This window comes from Canis lupus, chromosome 2 (assembly GCF_048164855.1).
Source record: "Canis lupus baileyi chromosome 2, mCanLup2.hap1, whole genome shotgun sequence".
NCBI classification, from domain to species: domain Eukaryota; kingdom Metazoa; phylum Chordata; class Mammalia; order Carnivora; family Canidae; genus Canis; species Canis lupus.
Genome location: NC_132839.1, coordinates 77,292,786 through 77,313,965, shown reverse-complemented (window position 1 = coordinate 77,313,965; position 21,180 = coordinate 77,292,786). Strand labels below are relative to the sequence as shown.

Here is a 21,180-nt window from a genome sequence, read left to right as displayed (position 1 = left end):
AATTTCTACTATTTATAAGCCCCCATCTACAGATTGGTTATAGTGGTCTGAATGGACTAAGACACCATTTCACCAATGACAATAATGATGTAATGATACATGAGTCACTAATCAACATGTGTCTGCATTATTAGTTGTCACATCTATGGTAATTCCATTTATAGGTTTACAAATCTATTTTCATTATCCTGAACCATATAGGAGTATCTGAGCATTTATATAATACATATTTTCCTCTTATTTTTATATAATTAGGGAAGCATATTAATTTCTTAAAAAGTATAATAGCTTATCTCAAAGAGTAAAGGGAACATTACAAAATATTTATTATAAAAAGGGGCAATGGATATGATATTAAAATCCAGCACTTCTGGTTCACTTATTTACCTATTTACCTATTGATTTATTTTTGGTTACTTTGTTACTTGGGGATTTATACTTACATTTGAAAAAGCGGCAATTCCTTGCTGACATTCTTCCTATCAACTACAATCTTGTGACTACCAACGCCTTCACTTTTATCTTCTTTTTATATTTCACTTTATCTTCCCTGCATGTTACTAGAAATAAAGCTTTTAACATTTCAGAAGGTCAGGTGGAGTGCACAGGTTCCCATCTGCTTCAGAAGCCAGCAAAATCATAGGCCCCTCTGATGCTTTCTTAGCACTGGTCCCTTAGAAGCAGTAAAAATGATCTTAGTTTCCTCTTCTGGAGAATTCTACTTAAAAAGTTGACCAAATATTAAAACCATGCCAAATCTGAATTCTTAACTCCATCAAATGTATTTTCTTGGTGTGCATGGGGTGTTCCTTTGGTTATATATTTAGATAGTCACGAATTGAAACAACTTGAGGTCTCCTACGTCTTTTTATATTTTCATCAAGATAACTTTTTTAATTGGAGAGAAGGAACAACAAGTAAAAACTCAATAGAGTCTTACATTTGTGATGAACTGATTGTCATATGCAAATTGATACTCATTTTCAGAGGAAGCAAGAGAGATCTCATTTCCCAAGAAAAGTCTAATAATGATGTTTCCAGATACACTGCAATCTCTCTTCTAGCTATATATTATACTTCCTTCCTATCCTCCTTCATTCTGCTTGCTCCTTCAGTCAGGAGCACCAATGCCCAAAGGCACAGAGCTCCAATGATGTGACACAGGGAAATGCTTTGACTCAATTCCTGAGAGATTAAGGGCAGTAGGGAGAGGCTGGCTACCCCCAAATCCATGATTCATGATTTTGCTGAGGATATCCTAATAAAAACAACAGAAACAGAAGCATTTAGGAAACAATCAGCTATCTAAGAACTAACCAGGGCCTTGAGATCTATCTCCTAGTGATTCCTAATTTGTAAGCAGGAGTCACTTTGCATGTACCTTTCACATTTTGATAGAGCTAATCACAGTCCAAGTCACTCAAGTCCAGAATGCATCTATTTTTTGTTCCACCTTAGTTAACAAGATATTTGTAGGAAATGTTCCACACCAATGCACTATATTAGAGATAGTGACAGATATAAAGGTCTAAAAAAATATGGTAAATGTCTAAAAAAATGTGGTAAATGTCCTAAAAAACATATGGTCTAGGACAGAATCAGATGTATATACATTACTATTCTACTAGTCTGATAATATGCAGTATTATAGATCAATAAACAAATAATCAGAAAAAGCTCAGTGAAAACTATGTTCATCTAAACATCAACATGGAAGAAGGGTTATTTGAACTGGATCTTGAAGGATGGGCAATGAAAAAATAACGAAGGGTTTTAAACCCTTAAAGGGTGGAACAATATGATCTTATTTGTGATTCAGAAAGATACTTTTGGCAGTAATACTGACAGTTATCTTTTACTCACAATTATGATGAATCTAGTAACCTATACCCCCTTTCCTTAAAATGAAGCAGCAACAAAAATCAAAAGACTATACCACCCATATACCTATAGTAATGCAAAACTGTGCTTCACCAGTAGACTTTAATTGCATGGCAACTATGTACAAGGGACTATGCCAGACACTAAAGACAAAAGAAAGAAAGCCCCTCTTTCCTTCTAAGGAGTTCTCATCAAGAGACAAACATAAACCCACATGATAGGCACTATAAGAAAAGATAAGACAAAGTGCAATGGAACCTTTAGTATGGGTTTTAAAGGAGGTCAACAGGCAGGCCAGATGGGGGCGAGTAAAGGTACAGTGGGAAAACCCCAGCTCCTCCAGGTTGGGCAAGCACAGAGGAAGAGGGGATTGTCTATAAAGAACATGTAAAGTGAGAAAAGATAGCAAAGGAGATGGAGTCAGCAGAAATCTACCACGTAGGGGATAGACAGAAGAAGAAGTGACAAATAAGATAAAACAGTGAGAGGGCCAGGAGGAGAAACCACACAGCATCAAAAACATTGAAGACCTTCAAAGGGAAAGGGAAAGGGAATGGCCATTAACAATAAAGGCTACAGAGAGGAAAAAAACAAAACAAAACAAAACAAAACAAAAAAACAAAACCTGAAGCAAAGAGGGTGAGCTTCTAAGCTCACCTGAGCTTAGAAGTAGTGGGCCGCAGTGCTCATCTGCCGGAGCACTTTCTGTACATGGGGATGACTGAATATGGGGAGACACAGTGTGAACCAACACTAAAACATGGGAGCCACTGACTCCTCACAATGAATAGTATAAAATTACTTTTTAATACAAATTAGATTTTTAAAGAACCATGTTTTCATGCTTGGTATGAAAACATCAAGATGAACTAACAAAAAGACAAAGTATCTGACATCCCATTTCCTTCTAACACTGACTGCAACACTCCTAATAATACACGATGGGGTATTTTAACGTTGAATTTCAATTTCTATCTTGAGCTTGCAGGTGGCAAGACTACTTTTGGCGGTTTGACAAGTATACTTGAAAGGGTCCCAAGACCTTAGGAGGTATCAGCTAGACAGATGGTCAAGGTACAAAGATATTCTGCATCTTTTTTTTTTTTTTTTTCCTACAGGTCTTTAACCACCAAATGGTGTCATTAGAATGTAAAGCTTATTCAGCATTTGACTACTGGGGTAGTCAAGGTGTTTTCAAAGCTCCCTTTATCCTTCCACGTCTGAGATAAAAGATGACAAATATCTGATTCACTCCACTAAAGACAGATGAAAGGGGAAAACCCAAAAAAGAAGCTTCCACTAGGCTTAACACAAATTGTCTTTTAAAATAACAAATCATCTTTTAAATGAACATTCTTTGTTTTTGTTAAAAGGGTAACATATCGGAATGAGGTGGGTGGCCATTTAGAATATTGTTACAAATCAAACCGCTTGTCCTTATAAACAAAGGCCTATTTCGTAAAGCAGCAACATAGCACCTAATGCTTTGCACTATATTTTTATAGTCAATTAAATAATCTAACTGTTGAGATGAGTAAAATCATAGGAGGGCAACCTCAAGGGGCAATAACATACTAACACACGCACCGAGGCAGAAGGGAATTCAAAATGAGATATTAATCTTTAAAAAGCATAAAATGTCTGTAATGACTTGTCACAAAAATAGTACTTCTTCGCACTGTAAGGAAGTTAAGAATCTTAGCATGAAAATCACTTACCTAGCTCTTCATTTTCAATGACTTCAAATGTGGCCCAGATATCGCCTTTCGTAGGAATTATATTTTTTATTGCTAATATATCATTAGTTAATTCCTCTGCTTCCATCACTGGAGATATCTACGAGAGAGGTAAAGTTTCTTCAGAAGGAATGTCAGACACAGAAGTCAACTAATGACAGAGCTAGTAGTGCTCTCACCCCATCTACCAACTTACAGTGCTCCAAGTTTCTTACTTAGTATGCTTACCTAGCTTCTCTAAGCACATAGAAAACACAGCCTGTTCAGATCTTCTCCATAAAATATTTTAATATGAGTGCAAAAAAAAAGATACTATAATATAGACATCAGGAAGAATTTTTTTTTCTTGCTTAGTGATTAATTAGCTCACTCAAGGAGGGAAGACTATACCTAGTCATACGCAGAAAGACCTTCACCAGACAATGAATCCAGTGGTATTCCAGGACTAACAATTTTCATTCATCAGTTCAATAATCAAGAGTTCAAAGTGGTTTGGTTTGTTCAGTCTGGGCCCTGAATTACACACAATCGACTGCTGTCTACTATGCCAAAAAGCCCCAGGGTTTCAGTGGTCTGTGGTGTGCCCTGCCTGCCAAGTGACAGATGGTGGGCTACCAAAGCATGCTGGAGCCAGGACTGCAGGGCAGAGGGCAGAGTGTGCAGTGCCAGCCTTGGGGCCAGCTCCACAAGAGTCCCACAGCCTCAGGCCATGGCATAAGCAACACCATCTTCTTCAGGGAGTTTTGGGATTTTTGATTTGTTTCTTCTTTCTTCTGTTTCTGCCAATCTTAAATGCATACTGGACAAAAGCAAGCTGGCTTTTCTCAGTATGAATTTAGTTATAATGTTAAACAAACAGAAGATGTTTTAAACATTAGGATATTGCAACTGCAACCTACTTTGTATAATTTCAGTAAAGTATGTTATCTCTTTAAAAGTTTCTTCAAAAAAGAATGTGCTCATTACCATTTCTCCTGTCCATTCTTGACCACAAGCATATTACACACATATAAGAAACAAAACACTTTTTGTTACAGTTAACTCCTACAATCTATCTCCTGGACTTTGTGGAATGTATAGTGGAATATATTAATGATACAATAAAGTACACTGGTTTCTATTTTTAAAAGTCCAATGAAATATAATCTTAAAAAGAATTTAAAAAAACCTCTATCTGGGAAAATCAGAAAACTTTAAGTAACAGAAATATTAGATGAATCATTTCAATGATGTTCATCTGAATAGCTTTAACATTTTTTTAAAAGATTTTATTTATTTATTCATGAGAGACACAGAGAGAAAGAGGCAGAGACAGTGGCAGAGGAAGAAGCAGGCTCCATGCAAGGAGCCTGATGTGGGACTTGATCCCAGGACTCCAGGATCATGCCCTGGGCCAAAGGCAGGCACTAAACTGCTGAGCCACCCAGGGATCCCTCACTTTTTTTTTTTTTTTTTTTTAAGAAGCATAACCCTTTCTTTCTTTTTTAAAAATATTTTATTTATTTATTTATTCGTGAGAGAGAGAGAGAGAGAGAGAGAGAGGCAGAGATACAGGCAGAGGGAGAAGCAGGCTCCCTGTGGGGAACCTGATGTGGGACTCCATCAAAGGACCCAGGGATCATGACCTGAGCCAAAGGCAGATGCTCAACCACTGAGCCACCCAGGTGTCCGGAAGCATAACCCTTTCTTAAAATAATAAATTACGGAGAAACCAAACTGTGAAAGAGTCAGCAGGGAGTGACTCAGGTTGACATAGGAATGGAGAAACAGAACTCCATTCCTTGTCCCAGAAGACTCCCAAGGACAAAAAAAATTCCTAGAACTACTAGAACTACAAAAAGCATGCTTTGGGAATTATTACTCTAAGGAATATACAAATCAGTATGATGACCATGAGGTTAGAAATGGGATGACCCCGGTTTGTGTTGGCCTTAATACTTTTAATTCCCAGTTTGTTTTCATGTAAACTTGAGACATTACTTGCTTCACCTACCCCCTGGGGCTGAGGTAATGACCAACTGAAATAAATATAACTGAAGAGTTTTCTAAAGTCTTAAGCATGAAGCAAATGTTAATGATTATTTTTATATGTTTTCGTTGTTTTTAAAGAGAATTTGGGAGTTGTTATAAGTGAAACTAGACAGTCCTTTATGGGCATACACTTAAAATAAGTAAGAAATTTGTTCAATTGTAATAGCTTGTGTTATGGTCTTTTAAGTAGGACAAAGTTAAAATGAGCTATTAGAGAGTTTGTGTGTAGAGGGAGTTAGGTCATGTGCTCTGAATACCTCTTCTAGTTACTGATGAACCTGTGCTGACTGTATGTACTACTTCCTTGTGTCCCCTATTACCAACATACCACCATCAGCATAAGAAATTTGATGTGGTCAAGGTTCCTGCCCTCTTAGGGACAAAACTTATGATTACAGTAGTTCACTCTATGTTCTCAGTGAGTTAATGACCAGTGCTACACAGACTTAATATGTAATCAATTAAAAAGTACAGATTAATAATTACAATGTATTTAACAAAACTAAAGTCCAGAAATACATAAAACTTTTTTTAAATCTTAGACTTTAGGGGATCCCTGGGTGGCGCAGTGGTTTGGCGCCTGCCTTTGGCCCAGGGCGCGATCCTGGAGACCCGGGATCGAATCCCACATCGGGCTCCCAGTGCATGGAGCCTGCTTCTCCTTCTGCCTGTGTCTCTGCCTCTCTCTCTCTCTCTCTCTCTCTCTCTCTGTGTGACTATAATAAATAAATAGATAGATAGATAGATAGATAGATAGATAGATAAATAAATCTTAGACTTTAGATAGCAGAATGTTTTCCTCATCCCAAGAATGTAGTCTTAACTAAGCAGGAATCTGAATTATCACTGTTACTCTCCCTCAGGCAGACTAAGTACAGGATATGACCCCATAAGGAGGATACTTTAATTCACGATAAAAAAAAAAAAAAAGTATCATATTCCTAAAACAGAGAAGAATTTCCAATATTCAAGTAAATTGAAAGACAGGAAGTCTAGAACACAAGAGTGGAAAGCATGCTTTGGGAATTATTACTCTAAGGAATATACAAATCAGTATGATGACCATGAGGTCAGAAATGGGATGACCCCAGTGTGTGTTGGCCTTAATACTTTTAATTCCCAGTTTTTCATGTAAACTTGAGACATTACTTGCTTCACCTACCCCCTGGGGCTGAGGTAATGACCAACTGAAATAAATAATAAAATAAATAATAAAAATAATACAGGACTAGTGGTATTAATTATTTATTAAACACTTATGTGCCAAGCAACTTACTGTTTTGTAATGCAGTATTTTAGTGAAGACTCACATCAATGATAAAATGTAAATACTCTAATTTTTCCCCATTTTACAGGTGAAACAATTTCAACTCAGAGTAAGAGGAACAAAATTTGAGATCAGGTTATTTTCTAGAACCTACAGAAACTCCTAGCCATAACCTAGAGCATCTAAGATGTTCTCTTTCCAAATGACTAAAACATGGAATTTCTGGAGGATATTGGAATAAAAAGTCAATCCTATCAATCAGTCCTTTGAACTGGACAGATAAAAATACAAAAAAATAATGGAAAATTCAAGATACCTAATTACTGAATACTAATACTTGCAATTTCCAAAAGTTTACATCCACCTTGAGGACTCACCCGAATTATAATACTGCAGTCAGGTTCCTTCTTTTCTACATAGACTTCAATTAGTAAATCTCCAGCCTGGGAAACCTAGAAAGGGGCAGATGTGAAAACAGCAAATATAAGTATGACACTTAAGACAGAAAATCCTAGTCCTATTGCTAAATATTTCAAAGTAGTTGAATGAGCCTGTCAATAGCATGATACCCATTTTTCCAGATGTGGTTGACAAGGAATCTACACAAATGATATAATTACAGTGCAATTTTTTTTATCTCTTAGTCAAGAGTTTAATGTCCTAAAATAGTCATTATTCTTAGTAAAATAATGCATCTGGCTACAATGAGAATATGCTGACTTCAACAACAGAAATTATAAGAGCCATCACTATGTATATTAATAGGATAGGCAAAATGAGAAGTGAAAATGATCCATATGTAATTGCCCTCTAATCTACAGTGTGGGTATCATATCAATAATTAAAAGGGGAAATAGGTGTTGCTAAATTTTCAAAGAGGTATGTGAAAAATTGAAACTTGAGGATAAATTAGGTTGGAGCTATATTAAAACTAAAAATAGAGAAAGTGTATTTAGCCAAAAAAAAAAAAAAGTGAAGTGATAGAATAAAGTAGATGAAGAAGATAAATTTTTATTTTAATTATCTTCAGCCAACCATTTACCGTTCTAATATTTGGGTCACTATGATAACCCAGGAGACATTTAGTGAAGAAGAGAAAATCCAGAAAACAAAAACCATAAACTATCACTATGTATATCGACAGCATAATGTGGAAAAGATTAACGAAGAATCAAATAAATCTATGAAAAAATTGGGGATAGCTTTTTTCAGAAATTGCCTCAAGTTATGTAACCACTTAGAAATAATATCTCCCAACTAAAAAAAAAATGATCATATTGGAGAAACAATCATTCTGAAGTTAAATTTGCCTAAAAATAAAACCTGATGAACAAATTAGTGAGGAAAACATTAAAAATGTACTTTGAGGAAGTGTTCTTCATTATTCTGGCTCTACCGACTTAGAATAGCTTATTTCTAATTTTTCTTCCTCACTTTCGATATGCTACACAAAAATTCAAGGGAAGAAAAGATACAGTTGACATTTCTACTTTTCACTGTGTTTGCATAAACAGCTCTCCAGGAAGGACACATTTTAAAAATTAAAAACGCAAACACAAAGGACTCATAAAGAGAAGCCAAAACAAGAATAGCTACGAAATTCAAACAGGGAGAAGACATGGAGGCTGTCAAAAAAATACACCATAGCAGAGTTTTGAATGCATTAGAGAAAAACACAAGCAAAAGAACAGGTTTCTCCGAAGTCCTCTACTTTTCTTGTCCAATTACTCTATTTTATAGACAATTCTTTTCTTCTATTTACTGACTTGTACTTAATTAAAAAGCAGCCAAGACTCATTTCATTGTTGTAGTATGAATACAAAAGATAAAAATGCAGGAGGACACTCATACTTCATCTAATAACAACATAGGTAATGCTGCCAAAGATTATCCTTTGGGCTCACACAACACTTTATTTCAATACTGAAACTCCCCAAAAAGCAGTAATTCAAGAGAACTGGTAAGTCAGATTTTTTTTAGTGTTAACTCCTCTGGAGGCTGCATTTCTTACTTAAGGTCAAAATAGAGGAGAAGCTTTCTTAGGTAAGTAGGATATCACGGTACTAGTACTCAGGGATCTCGAGCACTAGAATGGAAGCCTTTACTCCCCGGCTTCATATGGAATGGTACCTCCAATGACTTCTCTGATATCAGGAATAAGGTAAATTTAGAGTTTGACTAATAAGTTAGCATTTACCTCATTCCCTGTGTATATCTATAAAAAGAATATATTTCACCCATTGATATTATTTACATTGGTGTCCTGAATCCACTACAATTCCTAGTGATTAGAAGATTAAATATGAATTTTAAGACAATCCAGTGAATGTTCATCAAACAAGGCAAGGTACACTAGAAAACTGCAGGGCAACCTGAACACACAAATTTAATATATATAATGTGACTCAGGAAAGCAAAAGAAGATTTAGAAAATAGTCAATTTAAGACATAAATCAGCGTATGTGACAAAGATGACATTAGAAACATTCCACTAATATAATCATCTGAGAGCATGCAGAGCAAAAGCATAAAGGAAATAATTTATATTTTCAAAATCATAATGGAAAGAATCATTATAGAGCTGAATTTTCAATTTACTCTGGTATTTCTTTGGCTTTAAATGCTTCCTTTGAAATCCACTGGCATTTTTAATAGCGCATTTGTAACTAAAAATTGATTTTATAAAGGGCACTGATATGATTAATAATGATTTTTCCCTCTGTATTTTGAAAAATTTACATTAACATACTTTGGCATTTTGCATATAAGCAACATGCTGCAGAATTACACAACTATTTTATCTAGGTTCTTTTTCCCCCATTACTTTTATTTTGCTTCAAACAGGAACTTGAAAATAAATACAAGAAACATCTTTACTTACAATAGAAGTTTTTTGGTTTTTTTTGTTGTTTTAATTTAATTTTTTTGTTTTGTTTTTAATTCTTTGGAGATCTAACTATTTCTACTCACTTGAGTGTCTTTCCACTTGGTAATAAAGCTATTTTCTATGTCCATTTGTTTGACTTGGTCTTCTTTAACCTGTTTAAAATATAATTTGGGACATTCTAATAAAATACAAGGAGTGATGGTACTCGTCCTCACATAACTCTTCAGGAATTTAAAGACCAACAATTTAAAAATAAATGAGAATGGCCATTTTAATCAGCACAGGCCCATATAGTAGGACAGAAATAAAGTCAACATGACAGAGCTTCATAAAATTCAGAGCATTTTCTGATGATATTACTTCAAGCTGTGGATTCCATCAATGGAAGCTGTATCACTAAGCAACTTAATAAGCAAAGGGGCTAACAAATGATTCGCTACAATATTTATGTAAGTTGAGAGACAGGACTCATGCCTCAAACTGAAATCCTCATTAAGTGCATATGAAATATCCACCACGTAAGGTTAGAGTTAGCAAAACTACAAAGATAACCATTATTTTTTTTTATTCAGGTAACAGTACAAAAAATAGAAAATAAAGAGAGCATGTAAAGCCACATGTTATTTTTGTTCCTAATTCTTTCATTTCTCAGCATCACAATTATTGCAAAGAAGCTGCTGTTGATCAAAAACAGTGGACACATATAGAAAGAAAAAAGAGATCAAAGAGCAAAGAGAATCCAACAATTTTGGTGTCCATTCCTATATAAAATAAGATACAAAATGCTTGTTTTTATTTTCCTAAAATAGTTTTTTTCCCTTTAGGAATCTTGTGATCACTTACTAAAAGAAGGTAAGCCTACATATAATAACCTATTACAGGGAAGCCCGGGTGGCTCAGCAGTTTAGCGCCTGCCTTCAGCCCAGGGCGTGATCCTGGAGACCCAGGATCAAGTCCCACGTCGGGCTCCCTACATGGAGCCTGCTTCGCCCTCTGCCTGTGTCTCTGCCTCTCTCTCTCTCTCTCTCTCACATGAATAAATAAAATCTTTAAAAAATAATAACCTATTACATTAGCCCACTTGATTTCAACTAACATAGCCATAACCCTGGAAAACAAGAAGTCTTATACAACACCATTTAACAGAGGGCCCCAAAAGTTAGTACTCTGACAGTGGTAATTAAGATGCCAGTGGTAATCAAGTGATGAAACTGGAGCTTTGATCCAGATCCCTTAAATTCTCCCCCACCCCCATATTCAAACCCTGGGCTTATTTCCTCTATTTTTACTTCTTTCAACTAAGAAATCATCCTCATTCTGACAGTTTTCTGATGAAACATGAATATATTGACTTCATAAAATAGCAAACTGAAAGTCAAATAATTAAAACTGTTAACTTAGTAAAAAACCACAGGATATTATATCAGGATTTTATTCACTTCTAATTCAGACACTATAAAAAGAAAACACTAAAATGGATTCAATTGCAGAATTTATCAGCCTGGTATTTATTACTAAATTTGTGAAAGTCTAGATACACTTAATGCATACATATACTGACAAGGGAAAAAAGCCACAGAATCACCGTAAGTAGAAATATTCTGTACAAAAGACACCACCACATGGCTTTAAAAACAGCCAAAATTAAATAAATGGCTATAGCTTAAAAGGCTAGTTGTACCTAATATATTAAAGATCATATAACTATCCCTTATTTTTAGACATTCATAAAAACTTGATTATAAACATCCTAAAATATATAAATATTTTTTTCAACAGTAACATCAAAACTATTTTAACAAGGGCAGGATATAAAATATTTACCTCAAATATCTCAACATAATTGTTAATTAAGTCCTCGATTACATTCACTTCTTCACTAGTTTGTCCCTTAGTTTGAAACAAACAGGATGAAAAGACCAAGGCCAAATTATGCGCATTCATATGATTGATTTCTGAGCACTTCTGAACCCTGTTAGAGAAAAGCAAAACTCATTACAACACACGTCTATATGAAAATTTCACAGAACTTTAGTCACAATACCCATTTGTCATTACTTAGCACACACATACTGAAGGTGTCTAACGTAACAGGTATGGTGGTGATTTAAAGAAAAATGCACAGTTCTTTCTTCCAAGTAGTTTACAGTCTAGCTAAGAGCATAAGAAAAAAATAAAAGAAGATATGACTACAGGTTATAAAGCAGTGCAAGTCTGTTGATTGGAGGAGGGACTCACCATGTCCAAATAGTCACAGATAATGGTGCAATCTGAGGCTAAGGATTAAGATACACTTGCACAATGGTGGAAAATGACTAACGGGACTAAACCATAAATGAAAGAGGGGATAAGGGGCGTAGGTAAGTCGGAAACAAGGCAAGAGAGGTGAACTGGGAGGCGTATAGGAGAGAGCTCCAAATTCAAGATTCAAGGAAGAGCTGAGTTTTCCAGGAAGGAATAAATCAGGTGAGAAAATATTTGGCAGCATGTGTTTGTATAGTTATTCAAAATTGAATATTATCTTTCAAAAAGCAAACAACTTAAAAATACAAGTATACTTTTCTTGGATATAACTAAGAATGACTTTTTACAATGAACAGACATGACCAGAAGAATCAACTCTCCCCATGAGTAGGCTACAATATTTGTGTCTTATGAAGATCACTTAAAAGGACAACTGACCTTTGAATAACACAGTCTGAACTCTGTGGGTCCACTTAGATGTGGATTCTTTTCCATAAATACAGTATAGTACTATAAATGTGTTTTCCTTATGATTTTCTTAATAACATTTTCTTTTCTGTAGCTTACTTTACTATAAGAATATAGTATATAATAATACATATATCATACGCAATACGTGTTAATTGGCTGTACATGTTACTGGTTAGGCTTCTGGTCAACAGTAGGCTATTATTAACTTTGAGGGAGTCAAAAGTTATACATGGGTTTTCAACTGTGTGAGGGAGCAGTGCCGCTAAATCTTGCTTTGTTCAAGGGTCAATTCATACATGTTAAGTGCAAAGTCATTTAAAAAATACTACAGGCTTCACCCCAATAAAAGGAAATTTACATAGATACAAATGCACAGATGACACCTATAAATGACACACAAGGATGTATCTGTTGATGCTACTTGCCACTGACTATATATAATAGGACCCTGCTTAATTGCATAATTAGATTTATAAAAGTTAAAATACATACTAAAAAAGGAGACTAAATGTACCAAAGGAATAAAACAAGACTAAGTTAGGTACACTTGTCTATAAAAAGCAGAGATTCTAGTAGTTACAAAAAACAGTAAAAGGTGATGTAACAAACTCACAATAAAATACCAAATTGCCTAGCAGAGACAGAACAAGTGCAATCATCATATGTGATTTATAAGATGCAAAAGGAATTGCAGGTTAATAGAGGAGGGTGTAATAATTGTGGACATCCCTCTCAAAACCACTCCTGTACTTTTATCACACTAAATTATAAATATCTAGAAAATTTATCTGCAGGTCTGCCTGTGTTACTAGAAACGAAGCATCTCTCCCCATCAGGGACTCTTGCTTTAATCACACTGGAGTGTGTAATAAATATCTGGTGAATGGAATTAAGTAAATGTTAGTCATGGAGGAAGCGATCTGTTATCTGAGGCAGGAATGGAATTAAATGCTAAATCAACCTGACCTTATCCAAATCGACCTCTCAAACTTCTGACAACTCTATCAAACGTTCCCACCTTTTGTGAGACTTCCTTCCGCGATAGTATCCTCCTTTGCTACTCTTCATCTCTCTTCTCTTCCATTTCTGCAGCTGCCTTAATTTCTGGCATAAAGTCCACACTACACAGTTTTTTCCTTCCCTTCCTTTATTTCTATGCCGCACACCCAATCATTCCCAAGGATTCCTACTCAGCCCACTGAGTCCGTTCTCACACAGGCCTTCTCATTAGAAGCCCAAGGAAACGGTTTCCGGATTAGTTTCTCTGCATCTATTCTAATCTCTTCCCAATCAATCCCATTCATGGGTTATTGTCCCAAAACAAATTTGATCACTCTTTATGGCTTAAAAGAATAAAATATAAATGTTTTTACATGACCATCTGAGCCTTTCACAACCACCTGCCAGCCAACTACAAACTAGCTCATCCCCTAGCACACCTGTTTCCTAGAAAATACCCTCTACTCATTTCTCGTACTTATGTTTCTTTCACATCCTCCTCTTATACCCCTTTAGATGTGAAGCATCCCCTATATGTCAACACACGACAAATCACTCAATCCTTCCTCCTATGGTAAAATTTTTTATATTAAAAGCTGTCCCAATGTTGCTGTGTTTCCTAAAAAAATATAAAATGTCCTGCAGCACTCCTGTGCATTCACTCGGACATCCAGATGCTCAGGCTGGGAATGGTGGTCTTAAGACTTTTTGTCTTCCTGTATGCTTTTTTTTCTTTTAAAATTTTATTTATTTATTCACGAGAGACACAAAGAGAGAGGCAGAGACAGGCAGAGGGAGAAGCAGGTCCCGCTGGAGAGCCTGATGCGGGACTCGATCACAGGACCTGGGATCATAACCTGAGCCAAAGAAGCTCAACCACTGAGTCACCCAGGTGCCCAGGGGATTTCATTGTAAAACCATTTTCTTCACCCATCCTTCCATCCACTTACTCTCTGTCAACTACCAGTTGTTCTCTGTATTTAAGAATCTGGCTTTTTTTTCTTTTTTTTTTTTTTGGGGGGGGGGGGGTCTTTCTCCCTGCCTCCCTTCTGTGTTCATTTCTTTCTTCAATTCCATATATACGTGAAAACATATGGTATTTGTCTTTCTCAGTCTGAATTGTTTAACTTACTATAACATCCTCTAAGTCTATTCATATTGCAAATGATGAAAACCTCAATTTTTTTTATGGCCGAGTAGTATTTCATTGTGTTTGTTTGCTAACTTCTTTATCCACTCATCTATTGATGGACACTAAATGTTGCTTCTATGACTCGGCTATTGTAAATAATACTTCAATAAACATAGGGGTGCATATTTTTTTGAATTAGTGCTTTTACTTTCTTCAAGTAAATACCCAGTGGTGGAATTACTAGACTATATGGTAGTTCTATTTTTAATGTTTTGAGGAACATCCATACTGTTTCCACAGCAGCTACACTATCATATCCCCATCAACAGTGCATGAGGGATCCCTCCTCTCCATATCCTTGCCAACACTTATTATTTTCTGTCTTTTTGATACTAGCCATTCTGACTAGTGTAAGGTGATATCTCATGGTAGCTTTAATTTGCATTTTTCTGATGATAAAGAATGTTCGCCATCCGTATGTCTTTGAAGAAATATCTATTCAGATCCTCTGCCTATTTTTAATCAGATTATTTGTTTTTCTGTCATTGATTTGTAGAAGTTCTTTATATACTTTGAATATTAACTCCTTATCAGATATATCATTTGCAAATACCTTCCCCCAAACAGTAGGCTGCCTGGTTTTGTTGATGGCTTCCTTTGCTGTACAAAAGCATTATATCTTGTGTAGTCCCAATAGTTTAATTTTGCTTTTGTTTCCCTTGCCCAAGAAGACATCTAGAAACATGTTTCTAAGGCAAATGTCAAAGAAATTACTATGTCTTATTCTAGGATTTTTATTGATTCAGGTCTCACATTTATATTTTTTGGAGTATAACTCTTTCACCTCATTGATTAAGTTTATTCCTAAGTATTTTATTATTTTTGGTGCAATTATGTATGGAATTATTTTCTTAATTTCTCTTTCTGCTACTTTATTATTAGTCTCTAGAAATGCAACAGATTTCTGTATTTTTGTTTTGTATCCTATGACCTTACTGAATACATTTATCAATTCTAGTAGCTTTTTGGTAGATTGATCCATTTTTAAGATATGATGGGAAATTCTCAGTCACATACAGAAAGTTAGCTATACTACTTTAAATTTAAGTAATAATGACTTATCTAATACCATGTGTGAAACGTCTAGGAAAGTTCATGAAACCACCCACCTGTACAGGTGTTCAATTACAGCTGCCAATGTTGCTCGGTTGACCCCTGGAAGAGTACGTATAAATGCTCCATACTTTTTAATTCTTTCCTTGTCTTCTTGAGTATCTAGAGGTTAAAAACAAAACAAAACAAAACAATTTTAGGCCTAAACTAATAGTCTGGATTATATAGTTGCATTTTAACAGTATTTTAAAACAATATTCATTACTGTATTTCACTAAGTGATCTAATCAAGTTTCAACAGAATAAACATTTGAACTTCTTTAATTCTGGAAAAGCATTTACATCAATATTACATGGTTATAAGCTGTAATTCTAATACTTTCTAATTAAAAACAAAGCACTTTCAAAACCCAGGTTTGCATTTCATTTTCCACTTTATGAACTACTGAACTTCAACTAATAGGAATATATTCAATTTATAACTAAAATTGCAGTGAAAATTGAGAGATAAACCAAAATTACTTGAACTTTGGCTATGGAAAGATTTCACTGTTATTTGAAAATGACATTTCTGATTTTTTTTTTCTTGTGAAATCATAAAAGTCTTACCAAAACTATGAACCATCCCAAAGCTATGAATTGCATTACTCCGCAGATCCATGTACAAGGCCTTTTACCAACCCTGGCACCTCCAACTCCTTGGGAAAGGGAAGGGGGCAATGGAAGGAGTCATGTGTAGGCCCTGATAACTCTGACACAGACTGAGAGGAGGCTGGACCCTCTGTCTCTGTCACTAACAGAACTTAAGTTAGTTATAGAGAGGAAGATGAGAAGGAATTATACTCCCCTCTCCAAACCGTGGAAGTCAAATATATGGAGAAACTAGACTCAGGAACCCCGAAAGTTCCAGACTCTAGAAAATGTGTAATTAGGGTCTGATCTGACCTGCTAAGTCACAGGGGAAATTAAAGGCCATTCTTCAAATAAATAACTTGTGCTGATTTTGTAACTTAAGGGAATTGCACTTATATATTCCTTTGCAATTCCCAACTACCTTTGGAAACAAGATTTTTTGATTTTCTGCTTAGCCCTACCTATTCTATTCACAGAAAACCAGCAGCACATTAATGATTCTTTAAAAGTACACGGTCATTTATAAAGGGCATTAGGATCCCTGGGGAGGTAGAAACTCTGTGGTACATGTTTGAAGTATACTCCTATTTAAAACTGTAACTGATAGCTCTTTTATACTGATTAAGCCTGCTGATAAGGTCTATAAAAGTAAACATGATCATATAGACTTAAATGTGCTAGCAGGTGACTTTCTAAAAAAGGGGAAAATACCCAAATTATATTCACAGGACTATAATGGAATTGAATGAAGAATTATCAATACAGTACAATCAATACAATCCAAACAGTTACTCTCTTCTCATCCAGTTTCTAACTACAATGGTATGTATGTATTTATTTATTTTTTAAAATTTTATTTATTTATTCATGGGAGACACAGAGAAAGAGGCAGAGACACAGGCAGAGGGAGAAGCAGACTCCATACAGGGAGCCTGACATGGGACTCGATCCTGGGTCTCCAGGATTATGCCTTGGGCTGAAGGCGGCGGCGCTAAACCGCTGAGACACCCGGGCTGCCCTAGTGGTATTTATTTAATAAAATATAGTTAGTACTACCACACTTATAACAAGAATTCATGCTAGTGCAGCATATTTTCACAAATCTAATAAGGGTAAAATAGATATTTTCAAAGCAAAGCTTAAGTAATTTGAAAGTAAAACTTAAGATAGATTTCAGGTCATATAGAAAATACAATGAACTGTTCAGCTAGCCACAGACTTCAGACAATTTATTGGTGTTCTTAGAAAAAGAGACCATAGATAATATTAATAGGTGGTATGACACCATAAGGCATTCTTTGCCTCAATGCACAGGACCCAAGAGATCTCTCCTAATATGAGGTCATCCAGAAAGTTCCAGGTTATTCTTGTCAGATCCAACACAGAGCACTTCTGATAAGTCAGGGTGAGCTATGCTAGATCTAAAAGCAAACAATTTTAAGACTATCTGACCTAGTATCCAAAACCTTCTCCAAGTAAATTCTCAAAGAATTCACACGCAAGTAAAAAGTGAACACATTTCTCTTTGATACATGCTACTATCTACCAACTACCTCCTCCTGGTAGATTGACAACATGAAAGACATCTTGTCACAGAACCTGATAATTGAGCAAAAGTATATTTGCCTCAAATTTTTGATAACTGGTTTTACAATAAAGACAATTTGGAAGCCTTTATAGAGATGCTATAAATAATTTCATATTTATAAATTATGATAAAATCTTGAGACAAAAATAAGGGTGGCAAGGTAATTGGGCTTAAAGAGATATATTATCTGATTCCATATTTTATATCCCATATAATTATGCAATCAACTTTCTTTTTGATTAGAGTTGAACCTATTGATTTGAGAAATACCAGGAAGCAAATAAAGGGCTTCTGGACTGGCAAATTGTGAAAAGCTTTATTTTAATAACAATCCCATTCCCCTCTTACTGACACTAATATGGGTCATTCTTGGGATAGTTTTTCACCTGTGGATGTTTTATGACATAATTTCTACATTAAACTCTTAAAATATCATATTTACATTGAGATTAAATAAATACTTTAATTGAAAAAGCCTATTTCTCAACAGAGAAACATCATATAGTTAAATTCAAAGGTGAATTTTGCAAAAAATCATGATATATATTAAACATACAAGTGAGAAATGTATTAGTAAATTATAGTAAAACGTTCAATGAAAATTTTTTAATTAAAAAATGCAGACTGAAAATCATTTTGAAAGTACTATAGATACATGAGAAATGTTTGTGGTTCATTAGTAGGGATTATATATAAATTATAGGTGTGGGGACAAATAATACAAAATAATAAAAATGAAAATAGTCCTATTAGAAAGGTGAGATTAAAAGTATTGTTTAGGGATGCCTGGGTGGCTCAACAGTTGAATATCTGCCTTTTGGCTCAGGGCATGATCCTGGAGTTCCAGGATCAAGTTCCACATCGGGCTCCCTGCATTGAGTCTGTTTCTCTCTCTATGTCTCTGCCTCTCTCTCTCTGTGTCTCTCATGAATAAATAAAATCTTAAAAAAAAACAAAAACAAAAATAAAAGCATGTTTAAAAGGCTTCATTTTTGTAATGCTTTTGTAAAAGGAGTTATTTTGAATTAACAGATGTAAATTGAAGTTTTACTGAATCAACCCAGTAAGTATTTTAATAAACTACCTCTCTAAGATCATTTTACACTGTAGCAAAGTTGCTTTTTTTTTTTTAATTAATGAAGGGAAAATGAAGAAGGAAAGAGTTTAAAAATGTTGTTATGTACTCCTACATTGGTAGAATAAATGATAGAGGCAAAGAACCAATGGGGAAATGGTATAAAACCAATCCTATTTTACATCTTTCATTTTAATCTTAAAGAGAAATTAATAGCATACATGGACTTGACTGAAACACTTCCAAAGTTAAAGCAAACACTAAGAAATCTGAAAACTAAGAATTAGTTTAACACACTATTTAGCAATCATTACTATACGTTTCTTTTGAGGTAGATATAAACAAATATTGATATTTGCACAATTTCTGTTCTAAGCCATTATGTACATTCCTTTCAATATTCAGATTATCAAAGATTTTTAAAAATAATTATCAAATTAGAAGGCAAGCATTTATTATCTTTGGTATCATATGATTACCTAAAGCAGAGATCCAATATGGATAGAGCTCCTTAGTAAGAAGTGCATCGTCAATGTCAGAGAGGAAATTTTTCAACACCCCTGTCACATCTTCAAGCTGATGCTTTCCAGCTCTCAATTTAAAGCTTCTTGCATCCTTTTTGAAACTCTCCAGGAGTTCACTTATGTGCAAAGGATCACCATTCTTTTGATAGATATATTTGCACCCTAAACCTTTGTTAAGAAAAAGTTAAACAAAAAAAGTCAAAAATCAAAATCCACTTTAATATCTTAGAAATAGAAAATTTTTGTGTTGGGATATTGAACAAGACAAAATCATTAACCAAGAGTTGATATTAACATCAGGAGGGAAAAGGCTCCGTCACCCACTAATTTTAGCATTTAAAATGCAAACCTGATGAACAAAGTACTTCAACCTCAGCTGTTAGCAAGCCCCTGGTCAGCCCTTCCCCCAGTTTTTCATGGTACCACAAGCACCCTATCTTCACTCTGTCTCCCAGAATTCAAGCTTGTCTCCAGTTTTACCAATAAAAGTGAAGATCTTGGTATATTTTTTTTAAAGCTCTTGCACTCATATTTGTATATTAATTTCCATTCCACATTTTCATCTTCAAGATGAAGAGCTGAGTCCTCTCCTTTTTTTTTTTTTGGAAGGGTCAGGAAGAGAGAGAATCTCAAGATCTCAAGCAGGCTCCACCCCGAGCACAGAGCCCAGCATGAGGCTTGATCTTTCAACCCTGAGATCATGACCTGAGCTGAAATCAAGAGTTATATGCTTAACCAACTGAGCCACCCAAGTGCCCCAAGGGTCATCTCCTTTTCAAACTTACTGATTCATCAAGTGCCCCATATAAACTACCAGGAAGAGGAGGAGTGGTGAATAAGAGGAAGAGGAATAAAGAGTAGTGATGGGAATAATGATGATATAAACAACAACAAAAAAATAATGTTACCTTGTCCCCACCCTCTCCCAAGTCTCTGGTCTCTCCCCTTTCCAAAACCCACTGAGTTTCCTGTACTTATGCTTCCTACCATCTCACGCTCTTGTTCATCCTTGAATCACAATCTTGCTTCTGTGTCCAATCCTACTTTATTGGGACCATCTTCATCAAATATACCAATGACATCCTATTTTCTAGGTGCTTTTCTGTTTTTACTCAGTGAGTAAACACTGAATAAAACACTACAGTGTTTGACACTCCAAATAAATCCCCGCTGAAATTATTTTAATTCCATGGCTTTCATAACATCACAATATCACAATCCCCATATCTTTCCTCCCACCTCCTCTAGATGACTCTTCCAGTTCTCTATTTATACTGCCATCTAGTATTTACTAATGATTCCAGAAATCCATCCTCAAGTCTCAACTCTTCCTGACTCTCCCACAAAATTCTCTGGGTGACTGCATCCTATTTTATCACTTCTACTACTACATACATCTAGGTTTTCATTTCTAAGATTTCAAACATACACACATACACTTTAATATATAGATACTTTATAACATACATGCAACACACACACGCACACTATTGTCATGGAAAAATCAAAATAATCTGAGAAATTAAGTCTCCTGCCCCATTCACTATTTCACCTACCAATCCCAATATGTTCTTTGTCTTGTTCCTGTATCTCATCACA

The 21,180-nt window shown here is 35.2% G+C and overlaps 1 protein-coding gene across 10 annotated transcripts in view; it reads right to left on the bottom strand.

The window, feature by feature from the left end:
* The window catches only part of ARAP2 (ArfGAP with RhoGAP domain, ankyrin repeat and PH domain 2), a 192,069-nt gene that overhangs the window by 48,468 nt on the left and 122,421 nt on the right, over positions 1-21,180 (bottom strand). For 8 of the 10 annotated variants that reach the window (XM_072808051.1, XM_072808033.1, XM_072808026.1 and 5 more), the window contains exons 21-26: positions 19,537-19,749; positions 15,818-15,923; positions 11,627-11,774; positions 9,886-9,954; positions 7,293-7,367; positions 3,600-3,717 (exon numbers count right to left, since the gene is read on the bottom strand). In XM_072808051.1, the coding sequence (XP_072664152.1) occupies positions 3,600-3,717; positions 7,293-7,367; positions 9,886-9,954; positions 11,627-11,774; positions 15,818-15,923; positions 19,537-19,749 (729 nt within the window). The remainder of the gene's footprint in view (positions 1-3,599; positions 3,718-7,292; positions 7,368-9,885; positions 9,955-11,626; positions 11,775-15,817; positions 15,924-19,536; positions 19,750-21,180) is intronic. The other 2 variants (XM_072808070.1, XM_072808077.1) reach the window with 1 other exon arrangement.